A 21,465-nucleotide genomic window follows, 5' to 3' on the forward strand; every position below is an offset into this window, starting at 1 on the left:
AGTTTTATGATGCAGTTGGTGTCTTTTGGCAAGTTTGTCTAGTCGTGTGACCATGCCCCAGTCCTGACCCAGAACCCTCCCGTCCCCTTAGACTTCCCTTGGGCGCCAGTGCCCCCGCTGGCCCAGCCCGTGGGAACCCCGACCTGCCCTCTCTAGAACTGGGCGGAGGGGACCCTCACTGTGTAGCCTTTGTGTCTGTTCTGTCCTCCCAGCACAGAGCTCCGTCCTCCGGCTGTGTTTGCTGCTGAGCAGCACCCGCTGCATGGATAGACCCCTTTCCGTCTCCCGGCACCTGTTGGTGGCGCTGGGGCTGTTTCCACTGTGGGCGTTAGGAATAAAGCTGCTTTGAACATTCAGGCTTAAGCCTTTGAGTGGATATTTGTGTTAGTATCTCTTTTAAGTAGAGAACTTTTGTTGGCTAAAGACATTTCCTTCTAAATTGGCTAAGGGTTTTCTTTTAAATCGTGAATGGATAATAAATTTTATCGGTGATTTCTGTGCATCTTCAGGAAGATCTGATCATTTTTCTCCTCTTATCTTTTGTCATAAGTTATGTTTATTCCTTATGTTGAGCCCCCTTATATTCCAGGAATGAACCTGGTTTGTCAAGCACCGTCCTCCTGTTCTTGCCCCGCTGGGTGGGGTGACTCGTGTGTCCACGCTGTTTACACTCACGTCCACCAGTGAGCGTGGTCTGTGATGTCCCCCACTTCTGGTGTGACGTGTGTGTTCTGTGGTTCCCGGAGCGGGCTCCTGTGAGGTTGGGGTGGCTCCTGAGCTTCGGTAGAGCTATCTCGAGACTCCGTCCGGGCCTGCAGTTTTCTGACAAGTGAGTCTGCTTCCTTAATGTTAAAGAACTTTCCGGGTTTTCTCTTTCTACTTGTCTCAATTCTGGTGAGTTATTTTTCTGGGAATTTACCAACTTCAAATAAATATTCAACTTTAATGTCATAAAGTTGTTCATAATATCTATTACTGCTCAAATGTCATCTTCTAAATGAAATATTTGCTGACCGACCTGGTGCCCCCGGCTCCCACTCCCTCTTATTCATAGTGTGTTGCCTTCTGACACACTAGGTCGCTGACCTGTGTGTCGCATTTATGGTTTATCACCCTCCACTCCTCGTGAGAACGCAGCTCTCGGGGTTTGTGTCTCTCTGTTCACTGCTGCCTTAAGAACTCACGTAGCAGTCTGTAACCATGTAATGAGCCACAGTCTACACTAATTAAAATTAAATCCACTGAAGGATTCCTCAGTCACGCTTTCCAGATTTACCTCAAGGGCTCAGTGGCCGCCATGTGGACAGTCTCCTTCATCATGGAAAGTTCTGGTCCAGAGCTGTGCTTCATTCTCTTCATCTTTGTTCTTTTGTAAGTGCCTCAGACCCGCCTGTTAATCTTCCTCAGTAACTAACTCTTTCCCTCCCTCCCTTCCCTTGTTCCTTTTTATGAAAAGTTAATTGAGCTTCAAAGATTAGTTAATAAAAAATGCAGTTATGGATGGTGCCGGCCCGGTTGCGCAAGCGGTTGAGTGTGTGTGCTCCGCTGCAGCAGCCCTGGGTTCGCCGGTTCGGATCCCGGGCATGCACCGACACACCGCTTGTCAGGCCATGCTGTGGCGGCGTCCCATATAAAGTAGAGGAAGATGGGCACGGATGTTAGCTCAGGGCCAATTTTCCTCAAGAAAAAAAGGGGAGGATTGGCATCAGATGTTAGCTCAGGGCTAGTCCTCTTCACAAAAAAAAAAAAAAAAATGCAGTTATGGAAAAACTTGAAGGGTAGACGTGACATAAGTTGGATGTAATATGAGCATCATGGAAGCATTTATCAGGCCCACTGTTCCCTGTGGTGGTTAACCACCGTTGTCACACCACAGGAGTTCTGCGTGGCGGTCAGCCCTGACGCTTCCCCAGTTTGGCCTCAGCTGTGCCTCCCTCTTCAGAAGGGAGCAGGCCAGCGAGGCTCTGCCTGCATGTTCCCACCTGAAGGGACAGGCAAGTGGGGAGGTCCATTGAGGTCCTAAGGAGACTCAGGCTGAGTCCCACGATAGTCACCAGCCCCACCCACCCTCCCTCAGCCAGTAGGCTGGGAAGCAGACCAGCTGCTGGCCACCTCGGAGCCCTGAGAGCCACTCGCCCAGAGTGGAGGCCTAAGTCTTTCCAGAGGCCTCTGTGCCACCCCTGCCCTGTCTGCTGCCTCGTGGCCGGCCTGCCTCTCACCCTTGCCCCTCACCTGCACTCACTCTCCCCTGCGCTCACCCCCACCCCTCCCCTGCACTCACCCCACCCCTAACCTGCGCTCACCCCCACCCCTCACCGGTGTTCACCCTCACCTGCACTCCCCCCTCACCTGTGCTCCCCCTTCACCCCTCACCTGTGCTTACACCACCCCTTACCTGTGCTCACCCTCACCTGCATTCCCCCACCCCTTACCTGTGCTCACCCTCACCTGCACTTACCCTCACCTGCTCTTACTTACCCCCACCCCTCACCTGTGCTCACCCCTCACTTGTGCTCACACCCACCAGTCATCTCTGCTCACCCCTCACCTGTGCTCACCTGGCTCCTGCCTAGCAAGGCCCTGAAGTCCCACTTGAGCCTCACACAGGCCCCCTCTGGTCCCCAACATAAAACACTGTGCTTGTTGTGTCTGTCATCCATCTCCCACCAGAACTCCATGACCTTGTCTCCTCTGTGGATCTGTGTGGATAGCACGTGTGGGTGACACCTCCCCTGTCTTGTGTGTCTCCACAGGCTTCAGAATGTAGCACAGGATTCCAGGCCGCCATGTACAGGTAAATGCAGTTTAAATTTTGATTTTTCTCTTCTTTCAGTGCATGTGAATTGATTAAATTTACCTTGAACTACACTTTGTGAATATATTGTAGCCATAGAAGAAGTCGATTCCTTATAACTCCTTTAAAATGCAATCTCTGGGGGCCGGCCCCGTGGCTTAGCGGTTAAGTGCACACGCTCTGCTGCTGGTTGCCCGGGTTCGGATCTGGTTGCGCACCGACGCACTGCTTGTCCGGCCATACTGAGGCGGCGTCCCACATATAGCAACTAGAAGAATGTGCAACTATGACATACAACTATCTACTGGGGCTTTGGGGAGAAAAAGGGAAAAAAAGGAGGAGGATTGGCAATAGATATTAGCTCAGGGCTGGTCTTCCTCAGCAAAAAGAGGAGGATTGACGTGGATGTTAGCTCAGGGCTGATCTTCCTCACCAAAAAAAAAATGCAATCTCTGATAGCTCCAGAGCAGATTGGGGCACAATTATTTATATATATTCAAATTTTTCTCAATATTTCTGATTGACTCTTTCCACTGTTCACTACATGGGACTCACCTAAAAATTCTAGTAAGACCTAATTACAGGGCCGTGTGTATCACATAAATGACATTAAATGGAATAACAGGTGCCGTTTCTGTGCTAGAAAATGGACAGAGAGCAGGGGCAGAAGGGAGGCGCAGCAGTGCAGAGCCAGTGTGCAGAGTGAAGCAGCCGAGCTGGAGAAGAGCCTCCACGCAGCAGCCTGAAGCGCCCAATGCACAGGCAGAAGGAGGGAACAGCAGACGTCTAGAGGAGGTGAGTCCTGGGTGTCTCGGGCCTGCAACGCTGGGTGGGGGTCGAGGTGTTCAGATGGCTGTGTTCCCTTTCACTAGTGAAGGTTCCAGGTATTCCTGGTCTTCTGTCTCCTTCCTGTAAGGCATCTGTGAGACAGACCAGGGAGGAGGGCACCTTGCGCCTTGCTGGCGGTTGCTATTTGCGGAGGGCACAGGACTGGAATCCTGTCCGGTGTGCAGTGCCCAGTGCTGTGCAGGGGCTACTGAGCATGGGAGGCCCAGGGTTGAGACTCTGTCACAGTGATGGTGACAGTGAGCACTTGCCTTTCCTGAGTGCAGCTCCTCATGTGCCTGAGGCCAGGAGGGTGGCCAGCCATGGGGGCTCAGCGTGGAGGTCCTAGCGTGGGCAGAGCCAGCAGTCTGGGCCAGGGGGACAGGCCAGTCTCGTCTCCAAATATGGGTGGTCAGTGAGCAGTGGCCCCCTTTTCCAGGCTGGTCTGAGCCAGCCCTCAGCCAGGCACTGCACTCGGGCAGCCTGTCCTTCTGTCTTTCCTTATCTTTTATGACCCAGACGGTGTTGAAAAGTGCCCTCCCTCACGGGTCTTGTCTGGTGCAGTGAGACTCGGGTGTGCCCTTTCGGCAGGAGTCCTTCGTGGTGTGATGCCAGGAGGTGCGCCTGTCGTCTTTCTGGTCCCCGCCTGGGTGTCACCTGGTCGCTCAGTAAGTGATTTCTCTGAGGTTTCTCCACCCTGAAGTCCCCGCTCTCCCCTGTGGCTGAGAAGTGTCTGGTGGGACTTGATGGATGTTCTTTCCCTCAGCAGAGTCCCCGTTTAGCATCCACTGACGATTCTGAGTAGCTGTCCCTGCAGGTATGTCGTGGGTGCTGGTTTTCTACTCGCAGCATTCCCTCCACGTCTGCCAGTTCACATTCTCCTGTAAAGAAGAGTGTTTCTTACTTGTTTGTTTGTCTGTCTCAGTGGACTCATGGGCTTCTGTGTTATTCCGTTGATTAGAATCTGATTCCGTCTATTAGCCTGATGACAGTCACTGGTTATCTGATGCTCCACTTGTCCCTGATGTGGCCAGTGGAGCCCCCTTGAGCTGGCGCCGGGTCCCCTCTGCTCTGAGCACAGTGGGCACTCCAGGTTCTATTATGTTTCTTGCCCAGCCCTGGGTCAGCCGCATGTCCAGGCACCCCTGGTTGATCATAGTGGACAGTGGTGTGTACACACCAGGACCCGGGGCTGCCAAGGAGTGGTCACTCCCAGGCCCTCCCAGCAGAGAGAGCTGGGAAATGAGTGTGTGAGTCCACAGTCACGTGCAAATACACATCTATATCTATCGACCTGCCTATCCACTAAACATGACTTCACACTGACACTGATCCCAGCAAAGGAGATGCAGACCCTGCTCACAACGAAGACGACGCAGACCCTGATCCCTGCAAATAAATGCAGACCCTACTCATAGCAAAGGAGACGCAGACCCTGATTTCTGCAAAGGAGATGCAGACCCTGATCCCTGCAGATGAAATGCAGACCCTACTCACGGTGAAGGAGACACAAGTGCTGATCCCTGCAAATAAACATAGGCCCTGCTCACAGCAAAGGAGACACAGACCCTGATTTCTGCAAAGGAGATGCAGACCCTGATCCCTGCAGATGAAATGCAGACCCTGCTCATGATGAAGGAGATGCAGACCCTGATCCCTGCAAATAAACATAGGCCCTGCTCACAGCAAAGGAGACACAGACCCTGATCCCTGCAAATAAATGCAGACCCCACTCATAGCAAAGGAGATGCAGACTCCAATCCCCGCAGAGGAGAGGCAGACCCCTATCCCTGCAGAGGGGCAAGAGGCCCTGTTTGTGCGTGTCAGTATGCTTGTGGAGTTTGTCTTGGCTTTAGTTTTAGTTTGGTGGTTCAGTAATTTCATGGTTGGAAGATATTTTATTGCTGAGTATATTACTGTGTGATAAGAATATTTGCACATTGCTGAGCACATCCTCAAATTCTTAGTGGCCCATGTGTAAACAACTGCTCGATAGAAGACTAAGGACATTGTGCAGCCCTCGGTCAGGGCCAGCAGGTGGACATCACACCCTGGGCTTCGGCGGCGGTCACAGGAGAATATTTCCAAGTTGGCACTGTCCTGTTTTCTGCTTTGCTCTGCTGGGGAATGATTCTAGGGTTTTGCTTCTCTTAGGTTGTTATCTCCTTTTATTTCCTGCTCCACAAGGAAGCCTGGGCACTTCTTCACCGAGATGGTTCCCAGAAGGTCAAAGTTCCCGGCCGGGGCTCAGTGCAAGCACTTGGTGAAGATGCGCAAACCCATGTGGGCTCAGAGCTGGTGCGGCTTTGCCAACCTGAGGTTGTTTCCTGTGGTGTTAGGATAACTGGACCCGTTGGCCTAAGGAGCCGTTAGAATGTTCCAGCCATTAGATGAGTTCCATTTCGCCTTTTCTAAAATACTAGTGACAGCAGTGACCCCCGTCCCGTAGACACACCTGGCTGCGCAGGAGGTGGGAGAGGTCATCTCTAGCAGGGACCGTGTGTCAGCTCATGCCTGCTGTTAGGGGGAGGAGGAGAGATTTGGGTGAGCAGCCAGCAGTGTCTGCTTCATATCTTATTTTCTACGAGAAATTTAGAGGGTTTTTGCTGGTTTGGAGGCACACTTCGTTTTTATACGTGAATTTAGTCTGGCGGTCTTGAATACATTAATTCACTCTGATAGTTCATTGATTTGATGGGTTTCAGTATAAGTGATGATTTAGTCTCCAGATTGCCCCTGCCCCCTGCGTCCTGCATGTCCTCGTCTGCTGTGAAGCCCTGGCTGGCCCCCTATGCCGTGATGCGCAACGGGGGGCACAGCTGGCGTTCTCACCCTCATACCTCATCCAGATGGAAATGTGTCTGATGTGCTCTGAGTGGTTTGCTTTGCTTTCCTTTTTTAAATAGTGAGGAATAGTGAGTGTCCTTGCCCTGCAGCCTATGAGCCGTATTCATTGTGGCCGCTGGGTGAGGCTGGTGCTATCTGGCTGGCCCTCTCTGCCCACACTTGCCATGCGGCCAGCCGCCTTCGGTGACACCGTCGGCCCCTTTAGGCCTTTGACTCCCATGTCCTGGAGGATCTGTTTCTGGTCTCTGTGCAGAATTCCGCTCGAAGGCGTACTCTGAGAGCATTCCTTCAGTGGGAGTTCGCTGGAGGCCTGCCTCGTGTGGGCATTTGTGCCAGTTTCCTGTTGCTGCTGTAACAGGACCACACACTGCGTGGCTAAAGCAACACAAATGTGTTATCTGACGTTCTGAAGGTCAGAGTCCACAACAGGCCTCCCGAGGTGAAGTTGCGATGCTGACAGGGCTGGCTCCTTCTCGAGGCTCCAGGGAGAACCCATTCCTTGTCTTTTCCTGTTCTGGGTCGTTTTGCCGGAAGCATCTTTGCCGCATTTTCACCACATAACTAATTGGCTGCATGCAATTTTGCTGCAAAAGTGAAATAACTGGTTGACGGTTTTGTCGTTGTCATCTCCTTTCTCCATTGACAAAGTCCTCACGGTTACTCCCATCTTCATACGATGTGCCTCTTTGCCCTCACAGCGGTCTGCACGGTGACAAGTGGATATGGCAGTGCTGGTGGTCTGGAATAGTTAGGTTTGTTCCATTCAGCGATGTTAGGGATGGCTTTTTTGAGCTGCCAGATGATGAGGATATGCCCCAGGAGTTGGTTTCTTATTTGAAACACACTACCTTGGAGGAGAAAGAGGGCCAAGGGCCTTCTCTTTGAGGGCACAGAATTGAACCCACATTTCCCATAGAACGAAGACAAGTGCTTAGTTAGGTACAATCCACACACACAAATGACATCAGTCCTTTGTACAGTATTGCCATGAGTCTGCATATCCACATTTTAAATGTATTCCAATATTTTGTATTTTGCTACTAAGTCTTTTTTTGTGACTCATTTTTCATGTTTCATTCTGTCCTTTTTAGTTAATGTCCCCCTTTAATTTTTGTGATTTTCTCTTTTACGGCAAAATTGACTTAACGGCCAATTAGTTATGCAGCAAAAATGCTCACAGCAAAACCACCAGACACGGTCTTTTCCATCTTCCCGGGGTGCCCCCATCCTTGGCTCATGGCCCCACCTTCAAGCCAGTAGCGCAACATCTCCCATCTCTCTCTGCCTCTGACCCTCCTGCCTCCCCCTTATAATGAGCTGGTGATGATGGAGGGTCCACCTGGGTAATCCAGGACCATCTCCCACCTCAAGGACTTTTTGCCATGTGACGTGACACACAGGTTTTCAGGTCGGATGTGGACATCTTCAGGGGCTGTCTCTCGTCCTGCCATAGCATTGTATTAAGCTCAGGACATGCGATGACAAAACCCTGCCCTCATGGAGCCTGGGCTCTAGTATAAGGGACAGTGAGAGCTACCACAGCTCTGGAAGGGGACAGCAGGAGGGGGCAGCCTCCCCACCGAAACGGCGACAGCGTGTTGGCACTCTGGTGCACAGATGTTTTCATTTCTACAATGCCGTGTTGTGTGCTGCACTGATGTCCTGTGGGATAAGTGAGGGGTCATGGAGGGCCTCAGGTGCACCCAGTCCTCCCCATCGGGGGCAAGGAGCTCTGTGTGCCCCCAGTTCTGGACCTGGACTTTGCTGGGCCGAGAGGGTGCTGAGGCCCAGGTGGGAGCAGGGTCCTAGGCTGGATGGATGTCCCTTGGACAGGGTGGATGGGGGGTCTGGAGCCCCTGCTGGTTAATAAAATAGCTTTCCTAGCCAGTCCTCAGTGGTGGTTTTCTGTGTTTTGCCATTTTAAACAATTTGAATGAACATCTTTTGAACTTGTCCCATTATTAAGATAACCTTGTAGAAATAGAACTGCTTGTGTTCGATTTGGCACCTAATGGCTGGTGGTCTCTCTGACTACCCGCTTCCTCTCTCTGACTACCCGCTTCCTCAGGCCTTGTCAGTACCAGACGTTGACTTCCTGATCCTTTCTGACGTCGGAACGACACCTGCTGTAGTCTATGAGTCTTGGCGTATCCGTGGGCTGAGCATCTTTATGTATGCTTATCGGCCGTTCTGTTTCTCCACATTGAGACCTCGTGGGGGAGTCTGCTCCTGGTTCGGGTTCGCCTGGTACTGCTCTCACTAGCGTCACTCGGGCCTTCAGGGAGCCCGACCTAAAGTGGTGACCTGTGTGGTGACCTCACCTGCTCACCTGTGGTTGTTCGTCTCCACGGCTTTACGGAGGAGCCAGAAACTGTAGCAGACCCCTTAGCTTCCTGCCCCAGACCCAGCGCATCCCGCAGCCCTGTCACCAGGTCTGGGCTCCAGCCCACCTGCTCCCCTGGCCTCTCCTCCTCCAGCTTCACAAAACCTCCCTCACCAGCTGGCCTCTGCTCAGTCCTGAGCAGGAGGAGAGGGTCGGGAGCTCAGAAGGGGGGTAGTGCCGCGGGTGGTTAAGGGGCAGCAGCAGTGCATTGGGCTCACAGAGCCTCTGCAGCTTGGACCTGACCCGGGCCTCCACTCCTGTCACAATGAGCTCTCCTTTGGGAGGGACGTGCTGTAATTGATTTACATTGAATCTGGACCTTTGATGGAACGCATTGGAGTATTTCATGTGTTGATTAACATGCATTTTTCTCTTGCAGAAGCCAAAGATGTTGACCAGAAAGATTAAACTCTGGGACATAAATGCCCACATCACGTGCCGCCTGTGCAGCGGATATCTCATCGACGCAACCACAGTGACCGAGTGTCTGCATACGTGTATGTGCAGGGTGTTCTAGACTGTGGCCTTTGACAGCCGTGTGTGTGTGTGATGACCGAGTATCTGCATACGTGTGTGTGCAGGGTATTCTAGACCGTGGCCTTTGGCGGTTTCTAGCCATGTGCTCTTTGACCATGTGCTCTTTTACCAGAAACTTTTAGCTGAAGCACAGAGCAGGACACAGGAGCAGGAATATAGATGATCCTGAAGATAAATCAGAAAAATTATTTCAAATTAAAAATACTGTGGGTAATTTCAGTAGTGATATCATTTAAGAAAGCTAAATACAGGAAAACTTTAGTTATTTCTTTATAACGGCTAAATCAGTAACTGTGGTATGATAGAATATTCATTTCTATTCTGCAGAAATGCTTATTTTTAAAATTTCTGAATGAACTGTGTAAACTTTTTAAACAGGAATCTGGTGGTCTGCGCCTCACGGCTAGTAAGCCCGTATTTTGATTTTTAGAAGACTTGTAGCTTGTGCTAGAGTTGGATTTTTTTTCTTTTTTTAAGCACCACTCGACCGAAAAGGAGATAATCGTTGTTTACCTTGAAACTTAGTTGTCTGTCGTGTGAGGATGGTTGAGAATGCCATTGAGAAGTACACCTGTCGATTTCTGAGGAGTACTTTCTTTATTTTTTTTTATTTTTTTTTTTATTTTTATTTTTTGTGAGGAAGATCAGCCCTGAGCTAACATCCATGCTAATCCTCCTCTTTTTACTGAGGAAGACCGGCTCTGAGCTAACATCTATTACCAATCCTCCTCCTTTTTTCCCCAAAGCCCCAGTAGATAGTTGTATGTCATAGTTGCACATCCTGCTAGTTGCTGTATGTGGGACGCGGCCTCAGCATGGCCGGACAAGCGGTGCGTCAGTGCACGCCCGGGATCCGAACCCGGGCCCCCAGTAGCGGAGCACGCGCACTTAACCGCTAAGCCACGTGGCCGGCCCGTGGCGTACTTTCTTTAGACAGGATCTTTAAAATAAAATAATTACCTCTAAGACAGATCACTTTTGATCTGCATTTTTTCACTTTAGAAAATAAAATATTTGCCAATTTTTATAGAATTTTTATTTTAAAGTTAATTGTATTTTTAGATATCGGCAGGCATAATTTTATGTTATTTTCATTGAGTTTTATTTAATTTTGTTGTACAAAAGAAGTCTCCTGGGTGCCAGCCCAGTGGTGTAGTGGTTAAGTGCGCGTACTCCACTTTAGTGGCCCGGGGTTCGCAGGTTCGGATCCCAGGCGCCGACCTACGCACTGCTTGTCATGTCAGGCCGTGCTGTGGCAGCATCCCATATAAAGTGGAGAAAGATGGGCACGGATGTTAGCCCAGGGCCAGTCTTCCTCAGCAAAAAGAGGAGCATTGGCATGGATGTTAGCTCAGGGCTGATCTTCGTCACAAAAAAAAAAAAAAAAAGTCTTATGATCCTTTAGGCTGACTTATGAAAAATTTTAACTCTTGGCCCTTGTGGTGAGAACACTCGGACGAGACACTGCAAGTGTGTCCTGATGGTTTCTCGGCTCTTGACATCCAGACAGCTGCTCCCCACTCGAGTTTCTCTCCCTGTTGTTCCTGAGCCTCAGCCCTGTCGAGTAAGGCAGCTGGTCGAGCCACTGTCCATGGTTGGGAGGCTGAAAGGAGGTGGTGTTTTGTTGAGCGCCTGCGGGGCGGGTGTCCGCTGGGCCTTGGTGTGTGTCTGAGCCCGAGGCATGTCGGCCCTTGGTTTTGGGTCCACTTTCTGACAGCAATGTGCTTTTGCCGACAGTCTGTCGGAGCTGCCTGGTCAAGTACCTGGAGGAGAACAACACCTGCCCCACGTGCCGGATCGTCATCCACCAGAGCCACCCACTGCAGTACATCGGGTAAGTGCCCGCGCCCATCCCCAGCGCCGCCTCTGTGGCCCTCGTCCTCTGTCAGTGACCTGCTTGGGGCCGAGGGCTCCTGTGACCACATCTCAGGCAGGAGTACTGGGCTGCTCCTGCAGGTTCCGGCAGCGTTCGCTCACATTGAGTCGCTTGAGAAACCTGAGGACCCAGCTGGATTTCACCAGTTTTACACTAGCGTGGCTAAAGTTTACTCTGAACTGGGCAGCAGCCCTTAGACCTGCCTTTCTGCCTGGGAACGAACTGGCTGGCTCCTTGGGCCCCTGGACCAGGTCCTTGCATGTGGCCTGCATCTCGCTTCCTGGGGCCAGTGGCTCTCCTGCCCTGTGCTGCCTTCTTGGGTCTCGGGGAGACTGGGCCCCCTCTGAGTCCACACTGATTCTGAGGAAGGGTCAGGAGATGACACAACCCTGACCTGGGGGTCAGGCCAAGGAGGGCAGGAGGTGCTGGCTTGTAGCTCTTAGGCAGAGTTTACGTGGCTTCCAGATTTGGGAGCCGTTTTAATGGAAGTGAAGTGCTCCCCACACCACATGAGAACAGCACAGGTAAGTCTGGAGACAAGTTTTGAAGGAAGAGAGGCATATTTGTGTGTTCACGCCTAAAGTTGTGAAATACATCGTGCACGCAGAAGAGTTTAAAAACGCGTGAACAGGGCCAGCCCAGTGGCATAGTGGTTAAGTTTGTGCACTCCGCTTCAGCTGCGTGGGGTTCACGGATTCGGATCCTGGGGGCGGACCTGCACACCACTCATCAAGCCATGCTGTGGCGACGTCCCATATACAAAATAGAGGAAGATTGGCACAGATGTTAGCTCAGGGCCAATCTTCCTCGCCAAAAAAGAAAAAAAAACAAAACAAAGACAAAAACGCATGAACAGCTTAAACCTCTTTGAAGGGAACGACACTCCAGTCAGGAAGTGGCAACCGCCAGGCCCAGAAGCCCCCTCCCTGCAGGCCAGTCTTCTCTGCATTTGCGCCCCAGCCAGCACCAGACAACACAGCTTGGCCTCCCCTATTCTCCAGCTTTCTACCAGCGTGTTCTACCAGCTGAGTTCTCGTGCACCCTGCCGATGACTCGGCCAGTTCTCCAGAGTCGCTGTGCGTGTGGAGCTGCAGCCCACAGCATTCCCCAGGAGGAGGCCCACTGTCTGCTGTGTTCTGTTGTGGGTGGACGTCGGGGGCTGTCCACTGTGGGTTCTCCTGCACGGGTGTCTCTCCTTGGCTGTTCCCGGGAGCAGAGTGTTGGGGTGTGGGGATGCATGCCTTCCCAAGCTCTCCTGGCCTGCATGGCCTGTGGGTGCCCATGCGCTGCATTCGCGCCCGTCCTTGCATTGCCAGATGCTTACCTTTGCCGCGTGGTGGCTCTGGAGGGATCTTGTTCCTTTACCCTGATTATCCAAGCCCAGGCCTCTTCCCAATGTTACCTAGCCATTTGGGTTTCTGGGGGTGGCTGTTCACGTTTTGTGTCATTTTTCTACTGAGTTTTTTGTTTATTCTGCTCTGAAGAAGTGCTTTACATGTTCTGGGTACTAGTTGTTGGCCAGAGCTAGGGAGCTTTCCTGATGTGAACTGCCAAGGGCAGGTGGTGGAAGGGCGTCATGCTGGCGGGGGCGCTGTGGGACTGCTCCTGCTCTCCCTGCCCTGGCTCTTGACAGGCAGGGCTGTCTGCAGAGCTGAAGCCCTTTTATTGTCTGAGACGCTGTCATCACAGGCCTGGCTTAGTGTGCTAACACGGAGAAAGAAAGAAGGCTGCACAATGGAGTTGGCTGGGTGCACGGCCAAAGAAAGACTTCTTTGGGTCGCGGGCCTGGCCCTGCCTCCTCCTTGTGCAGTGACCATGCGGTGACGAGGGCCAGGGAGGCAGAGGTGCCAGAGCTGGGTGGACATGCTCAGCCCTGAGGCCTGCCCTGGGCCCTAGGCCTCCGGACGGCTCTGTCCTGGTAATCCTGTCCCTCACTCCTTGCTTTCTGGGTTCTGCCTGGAACTGCACTGGCTGGGGTGGTCATTTCGCCCGTCCTGACGCCAACTCTGAGGTTGACTCAGAGCCTTGTTCCTGACGCAGCTTCACCAGCCATACCTGCCACAGCCTCCCGCTGATTCTGCTACCCCCAGACCACGAGGTTGCCCCGGTAGAAGGGCCTCCAGCTTCAGGCTGGCAGAGTGAGAGGGCCGTTAGGCAGGGCGGAGCCGTGGGGCCTGGCGACATCGCTTGGAGGCCCGGGCAGTGGTTCAGGACTTAGGAGGTGGGGTGATGCCGAGCAGGGCTGGCCATATACAGATGCCAGACCAAGCTCGCAGGGTCTGGAGGATAGGTGAGGCAGCTCTGCACTTAGAGCTGAGGGCTTTTGCCTTGTGGGCCTGGTGGAGACCACAGAACAAGGGAAGAGGTGAGAGGGTGTGTGACCTGTAGCGTGGAGTATAAATGTGAAAGCTGCAAAGAAATGGCCTCTTCTTCAAGGGGCTGCCCCCCAAGAGCCTGGGTGTGGCTGGACACCAGGAGAAGTGCCCATGCTGTTCTGTCCTGCCCACTCACACCCTCCCCGAGGAGAGCTCCCTGTACCCCTCCACCTTGCGCCCCATGGGTGCTTGGCAAGGCGGGCGGGGCCTGGCATGGTCGCTCATGGGACTCAGATGTCGAACTCTGAAAGTGGTTCAGCCCAGCGCCCTCTGTGGGAATCAGGCAAGCTTTACAAAAAGCAGGCAGAGGTACAGTAGGACCGTTGAGGGCATTGTGTGCACTGAAGGTCAGCTGTCTTATAATGCTTCCGTGTGCCTGTGTGTTATCCACACGTCCACGTAAACGTGAGTGTCGTGACTGAAGTGTATTTTTTAGTGTGGATCGTGGTCAGGAATGTCTGAGGTCTGGCATACCTCGGACTGGCTCATCACTGGAGACTTTCAAAGCCTAATGTCCATTAGAACTTGAAAATCCAGCAGGCAAAGGGCGCTGGTCACCAAGAGGGTCTTGTCTATGTCATCATTATTTGAAATGTTCATAAGCAGCTAGAACCTAAATTAAGTGATGCATTAATTCAGGTCATATGTAACTTTTGCCAGCACATTTTTTTAAGTGCAAACTAGAAGCAGAATTCAACCAGAACTCCAAATTTGTGATTGTGGAGTTTGATATTGTTAAATGGAAATGTGTGAGAATTATAGAATTGATACTTCCAGCTAACCCCACCTGTTCTGTTCTTTTCGCCAGTCATGACAGAACCATGCAGGATATTGTTTACAAGCTGGTTCCAGGCCTCCAAGAAGGTGAGTGTCAGATTGTCCACTTGGATCCCTAAGTCTGAAGCCCGGCCTCGGAGCGCCATCTCCTGGGGGCCCTAGCTCTCTGATGAGAGGCCCCTTTCTTTGGCAGCACCACCATTTCATTGTGGTCCCTCCTTTTTCTTGCACTCGTCTGCTCCTTCATTCCAGAGCCGCTGGTGTCTGTGTTGTGCGTGCCAGTCCTTGTGTGGGCGGTGGGGGCAGAGCAGGGGCAGGCAGCCTCCCTACTCGTGCCCACACAGCAGGGAGGTCAGGAGCTGGTGTGTCTGTGAAGTTTAGCTATATTCACAGTCAAATCTCGTTGAGAATTAAAAAGGAATATCGTGTAATACAAATATCCTAAAGGTGAGAACGGCCACTCTTTTTAAAACTTCCACAATTCTGAACACTGAGACCATCGTGGCCCTTGATTGTGGGGGTGGTGATAAGGAGAGAGGGACAGAGGGACGTCGGCCTCAGGGTTCCATTCAGTGTCAGAGGGTGGACTGGCGTGGCAGTGCCTGCCACTTAGGTACACTTTCTTTCAAAGATAAGATATGTTAAGAATTCGTTTGGGCTGTGTTTCCTCGTCATTATATTTCAGAAGAGGGTTATAATTTAAAATACAGCCTACTACATTAGATCATTAGATATATCTGGCCTTGAATACATATCTGAGGGAATAATGTTGGTAAAGTCTTCTTTCACTGTTCACAGAATTCATTCATACGAGAAGAATTTAAATTTCCTGAGTAAACGTAGATAGAAACAATCATCTTTTTATATCTTAAAAGTTTTTTAGTTCTGGGAAAAGACAAAGAATGCATCAAAATAAAATACCTTAAAAAATTATTATAGAATATTTTAAACATACAAAAGTAGGCAGAATCGGGTAAAGAGTCCCATGTATTTATTCCCCAGTGTCAGCAGTTGTCAACTCATGATGCATCCTGTTTCAGCTGTGGCTCCCCAACCCCTGCCTGTTATTTCATCTGAAAATGTTTCCATTTGTATCCCCAAAAGATTAGGATTCTTCTTAAAACACAGGACCACAACACCTTTATAAATCTAAGAAAAATAGGCGTAGTACCTAGTGTCAAATATCCAGTCAGTGCCGACATTTCTAGCCATCCAGTGAACGCCACGTCTTGGGGGTTTTGTTTGTTTTAGTTGATTTTAGTCGGTATCCAGGTAAGGTCTGCCCTTGGGCTGACTGCTCTGCACCTTCTCAGCCCCTCCTGTCTGAAAGTCTGGACTTGCGGAGGACTCCCTGTTCCTGTGAACTGTGGGTCCAGAGGCCTGATCGGATTCTAACTCGTGTCTTCAGCAAGCCCGCTTCTAGGTGGTTCTTCCACTTGGACCGGTGCCATTGACCGGTCTCTTGTGTGTTGTCCCAGCAGCCATTGACCCCCAGAGCTTAGATGCATAAGTCCGTCACAGGCAGCAAGCCTGCTGTTACCACTCTCTTGGTCCTGCTCCATTTATTTAAGGTGGAATTCTTCCACAAAGACACACGTCGCTGCTTGGTTTCCCTGAGGTCCAGTTTGTATAGAAAAGCAGAACAAGTACATAAGTCTTTTCTTTCTTTGTTTAAAAAATAATGAACTGGTTTATTAGCTGCTCCAGCCTTAGTCAGTTAGGCGGGTTTAAATATTTACATGATCGCAGTTTATTGCAATTACTGTCCTTTCAGCAACTCAAGTCCTCTCCCATCTGTGGCCAGCGGGCACTTGTCACGTGGGCTCCCAGGTCTTTCTGACATAACCCAGGGAGTCTGAGGTGGCCTTGCTTTCCAGTTCGGGCGGGGTCTGGGCTCGTCTTGTCGACCCGGCCCCCATGCAGCACTGGCCACTTCCCCGCAGAGCCCAGGTTTCCCTCGGGTGCAGAGGTGTCTCAAGGCCAACAGTCAGCATGCAGGTGCTCCCTGACACATTTTTAGTGGAGCTCTGGTTTATGAAGAAGGTGGTGCCCGTGTGAAGATCCTCCTGGACAAGTCGGGTGTCCTGTGCAGCAGGAGAGCACATGTTGTCAGTTCACCTTGACGACAGGCCAGCGTGGTGGCCGTTGGCTCCAACCTAACGTGGAAGAAATGGGGAGATCTCCAGGTTCACACTCTCACCCCAAGGCAGCCGAGCTCTGCCCGTAGGCTGGCATTTTTTCTGTCGAGGCAAACACTTCGTTTCTGTTTCTCAGACTTTCAGTCGTTTGTTGCTCTTTACAAGGTCATTGTAAGTTTGAAATCCTTATGAAATGCAGTTTCTTGATGCAGTTTCTTTGGTTCTTGATGCAGTTTCTTTGGTTTTCCTTGTTGTGATAACGTTGTAAAGCTTATTTCTCAGAACGGGGGCCTCTACCTGGTCCTTCAAATAACCGAGAGCACATTCCACCGTGATATGTGTGGTGAGCCAGCCGCAACCTGGGGGTGCAGGCGTGTTTCCTAGAGGATGACCACGACCCCTCCTTCCTGACCCCACTTCCGTCCTCTCAAGTAATTTGGAAAAGAAAAATCAGTGTCTCTCTGGATCCAGCAGGTTGCTGGCTGACTGTTTTTCTCTTCCCTTATAGATGAGACCTTTTTGGTGAAAAATTAGTTTTCCAGTTGTTTGTTGTTTCTTTTTGTTGTCATAATTTTTGAAAACTTGTCTTCCCAGAGGCAACATCTTTATCTATAAAATTTATCAAAGTATCTATTTTGCAGTATTATGCCACCACCTCTCTTTTTTTCCTTCGCACTGTCACGCTTGCCTTTCTCACCGGTGTGACGTGGAGATGCTCGTCGGTGCATCACGCTGTGCTCCAGCCCTAGTGATGGCTGCGTGGAATTCATTCTGCTCGTTCGCTCGCCCTCTCCTGCTGGATACTTAAGACGTTTCTCATCTTGGTATTAACAAAAGGGGAGGGGGTGCAGTGAGTATCCTTCTACATACTTCTGTGGATGTGGGAGAATGCATCTCTTGTCTTTACTCTGGAAGTAGAATCGCTGGGCCAAGGCATCCGCATTTTCATTTCTTTCTCTTGCCTCTTTGCACTGGCTAGAGCAGGAGTCGGCAGACAACAGCCACAGTCCAGATCTGGCCCACTGCCTGTCTGTGTGGCTCGTGAGCCAAGAGTGTTTTGTACATTTTTAAGTAGTTGAAAAAAAATAAAAAGAAAAATAGTATTTTGTGACGTGAAAATTATATGAATTGAGATTCCATCATCCATAAATAGTTTTATTGGAATGAGGCGCACACTCTTTTGTTTTCACACTACAGTGGCAGAGTCGAGCGTTGCGACAGACTGCATGGGGACTCTGGTTGCTTCACACTGCTGCTCAGCACACCACAGATCTCAGTGACAGTAGTAACTTCGCAGTTATAACTTCCAGAGCCGTGCATATCACTGTGTCGGGGCTTTTTTAATTACCAGTACATACCTGTCTTGTCAAGATAAGGAAGAAAGAAACACAGACTTCAAATGTTGCCCTTTTAAGCCACAGTAAAGTGTGGATTGCTCTCATTGAAGGGTCACTATTAGCTGGCAAAGCATCATGTTTATCATGCAGTGACACCATAGCTATGCTAAAATAAAAGAATATAATATGTGTTGGCATTACCAGACTAAACACACAATATGCCCAACTCAAAGGAAAGCAACATTTAGAAAGAATTGAAAATTTGAAATTGAATATTTCATCACAGCACAATTTCTTCACAAAAATAAAAAACGAATATAAGCTGCAAGCAAAGTAAGTTTCTGATTGGCTCATCTGTTCACCTAACTAGGACAGTCATTCACTAGTGATAAGTTAATTAAATCTTGGTGGATTGCAGCAACTAAAGAAATATGTTCAAAGAAAATGCACCTGGTTGAGACCAGGAGGCTCAGTGAGAACAGTTGTGTGGTGGTGAGTCTGTTAGAAGCAACGTCCAGAGTCAGTTAAACAACAAGGCAGGTGATTGGAGTGGTTTCCTGGCACTCGAGGGCTCTGATGCTGCTCAGTTGTGTGTTCAGTGAGTTTGAAGTGACTGAAGAATGAGCCTCTGTGAACAGTCTACATGAACAGCTGTAGGCGAGAATATTTTCAAAGGAATTGAGAAAGTACTGATTCAGTACAACCTGAAGTGGAATCTGCTAGGATGTGTTACAGCCAATGGTGGTAAAAATTTGTGTGTATCAGGAAAATGCTTAGTTGGACAAGTTAACCAAGCTTGTGAAAATGTGAGGTGTTTACAGTTCGTTGTGTGTTCACCAGCAGGTACTTGACGGAAAACACTTGACTCTAGTGCGTGTTGTTGAATCAGTAGTGCCAGCGGTAGACTTCATTTGCCCTGTAGATGTGACCATCATTGGGTGCATGAGCTTTGTCAGAAGAATGCCGAGTACCCTGGCTCTTCCTGCCACACAGCATTTTGATACCTTCGTGGTGGTAAAGTTTTTTTGTGCTTTTTTTTTTCATTTTTTTGAGCTAAGGGCAGATTGAAATTTTCCTGAATGAAAAGAAGTGCCTTTAGGTACTATGTCAAACACTGAATGGCTTTGGCAATTAGCTTTTGCTAAAGACCTGACAATGTTTCTTAATGAATTCAGCTTAATATCATGAGGTAGAACAATACTTATATGCAAAACTTATAATGCAATAAAGTCATTTCAACAACAGCTAAAATTGTGTGAATCACAAGTACTGTCAGGCTGCTTACAGAGGTCCCATGCCGTTGGAGGTAAAAGGCACAGCGAGACCTCCATCCCCACGCAGATTTGCAGCAGATGTACTGCCTGAGCTCTGGCTGCAAGCCCAGCAGGGTTTTTGGACCTCAGCGCAGAGGCAGTTTCCATGTGTCAGGTTCATTCACCTGTGCCGTCGAGGAGCTTCCCTCTGACCTTCAGTGGGAAGTGACCAGCCTGCAGTGTAACAGCGTGATGAGACAAACACCAAGAGAAGAACCTAGTAGAGTTCCAGGTTCACCTTCTGAGTGGTCCACGTGCTCAGATGAAGTCCTGAGCTCGTGGACTGAGGTCAGTATTGCTGTGTGAAAAGACACTTCAAAGATGAAATCCGTGCAGTTTTGATGATAAGGAACACTAACTTTTAACCCCACTTAAACAAATGTTATCCTCCCAAAAGGAGTCCATCCTTCTCATTGGTAGCCTGTATTACAAAAAATTATGCTCAGTTGTTCTTACTGTATTTTAAATTTCGTGACTTCCGGTTTCTGGTTCCTCCTGTAAGGAGCTTGGAAGTTGTCACTGTGCCCCAGCAACAAGTAAAAAGCTGAACAGACTGAAAACTCAGCAACTCTTCTTGGGGTGAAGAGGGACGGACTTGGCAAGCCACTGCCCCCAAGATTGGAGAGACTGACAGCGGATACGGGGTGTCCTAGCTTCCCAGAGCAGAGACTCAGGCGGGAACCTCCCCGGGAGCCAGAGCCAGGGCGAGAAAACCTGACCTGTAATCAAGGGGCTGCTGGGGGCTCCATGTGGACCACTGAGTTTAAACCAGCAAGGGGACCCAGAGGGCCAGTCCCGTGGCAGAGTGGTAAAGTTCTGTGTGCTCTGCTTCGGCAGCCTGGGTTCGTGGGTTTGGATCCCAGGCGTGGACCTACTCCACTCATCAGCCATGCTGTGGCTGCATCCCACATACAAAGTAGAGGAAGATGGGCACATGTTAGCTCCGGGCTAATCTTTCTCAAGCAAAAAAAAAAAGAGGAAGATTGGCAACGGATGTTACTTCAGGGTGAATCTTCCTCACCAAAAAAAAAAAATAAATAACCTGCAGGGGGACCCAGTCACGGGGGTTCCTACAATACTATGAGATCCACCTGCAAGAGCCCAGCCAGGTTCTCACAGGAAATATCAGAGAAAAACCCCTCCTGCTTCCAGCAGGGGAAGGGGGAGGCACTCTTCTGAAGTAGGCCAGAGCACTCTGTTCTTCTGAACAAGGTCTGTCCTCAGGGGAAACCAGTTGACTAGTGCCTGACCTGCTGGGTGTTCTCAGAGCCTGACTGACCTGGGGAAGGAAGACCCAGCTCCCATTGGCTCTACATCCTGTCCCGCCTTGGGGGGCAGGACCTAAGGAGCAGTGGTGAGGTTCCCCATCCAGAGGCCAGGCTCTGTAGTCCATGGAGGACCAGAGTCGCCTAATCCTAGGACTGGAAGGCATCCCAGCCCCCACACCTCCCCAGATAATAAAGGCCTACTTACAGCAGTTCCTTTTACCTGGCTACCAAGAAAACATCATGAGGCACACAAAAGGCAAGAAGCACAGTCTGAAGAGACAGCGAGCATCAGAACCAGACACGGCAGGGGTGTGGAATTATCAGACCGGGAACTTAACTATGATTACTATGCTAAGGGCTCTAATGGAAAAAGCAGACGGCATGCTAGAACACAGGAGCAATGTGAGCAGAGAGATGGAAGTCCTCAAAGAACCAGAAGGAAAGGCTAGAGATGAGAAGCACTGTCACAGAAATGACGAGTGCCTCTGATGGGCTCGTCAGACTGGACACGGCCAAGGAAAGGACCTCTGAGCTGGAGGACATCTCAACGGAAACCTCCAAAACTAAAAATCCAGGAGAACAGACTGAGAAAACCAGAACAGAGTACCCAAGGACTTTGGACAACCACAAAAGGCGTCACGCACACATAATGGGAACACCAGAAGGAGAAGAGAGAAAGGAACAGAAGAAACATCTGAAACAATAATGACTGAGAATTTCCCCAAATTAATGTCAGACACCAAGCCACAGAGCCAGAAAGCTCAGAGAACACCAAGCAGGATAAATACCAAAAAAGCTACATCCTCAGCATATCACTTTCAAACGACAGAAAATCAAAGACAAAAAATCCTGAAAGAAGCCAGAGGAAACAACACCTGCCCCACAGAGGAGCGAAGATCAGAATTACAGCCGACTTCTCCTCAGAAACCATGCAGGTGAGAAGAGAGGGCAGCGAAATGTGTCGAGTGTTGGGAGAAAAACCCACCGACCCGGAA

At 50.2% G+C, this 21,465-nt stretch overlaps 1 protein-coding gene across 3 annotated transcripts in view; it reads left to right on the plus strand.

The window, feature by feature from the left end:
• The window catches only part of PCGF3 (polycomb group ring finger 3), a 67,500-nt gene that overhangs the window by 16,848 nt on the left and 29,187 nt on the right, over window positions 1-21,465 (plus strand). The window contains exons 2-6 of one of the 3 annotated variants that reach the window (XM_058546485.1): window positions 2,754-2,794; window positions 3,420-3,589; window positions 9,229-9,346; window positions 11,124-11,220; window positions 14,446-14,501. In XM_058546485.1, coding sequence (XP_058402468.1) covers window positions 9,238-9,346; window positions 11,124-11,220; window positions 14,446-14,501 — 262 coding nt within the window. In that variant the 5' untranslated portion in view covers window positions 2,754-2,794; window positions 3,420-3,589; window positions 9,229-9,237. Of the gene's footprint in view, window positions 1-2,753; window positions 2,795-3,419; window positions 3,590-9,228; window positions 9,347-11,123; window positions 11,221-14,445; window positions 14,502-21,465 lie in introns of those variants that run through there. The other 2 variants (XM_058546486.1, XM_058546484.1) reach the window with 2 other exon arrangements.

This window comes from Diceros bicornis, chromosome 8 (genome assembly GCF_020826845.1).
Source record: "Diceros bicornis minor isolate mBicDic1 chromosome 8, mDicBic1.mat.cur, whole genome shotgun sequence".
Classification (NCBI taxonomy): Eukaryota; Metazoa; Chordata; class Mammalia; order Perissodactyla; family Rhinocerotidae; genus Diceros; species Diceros bicornis.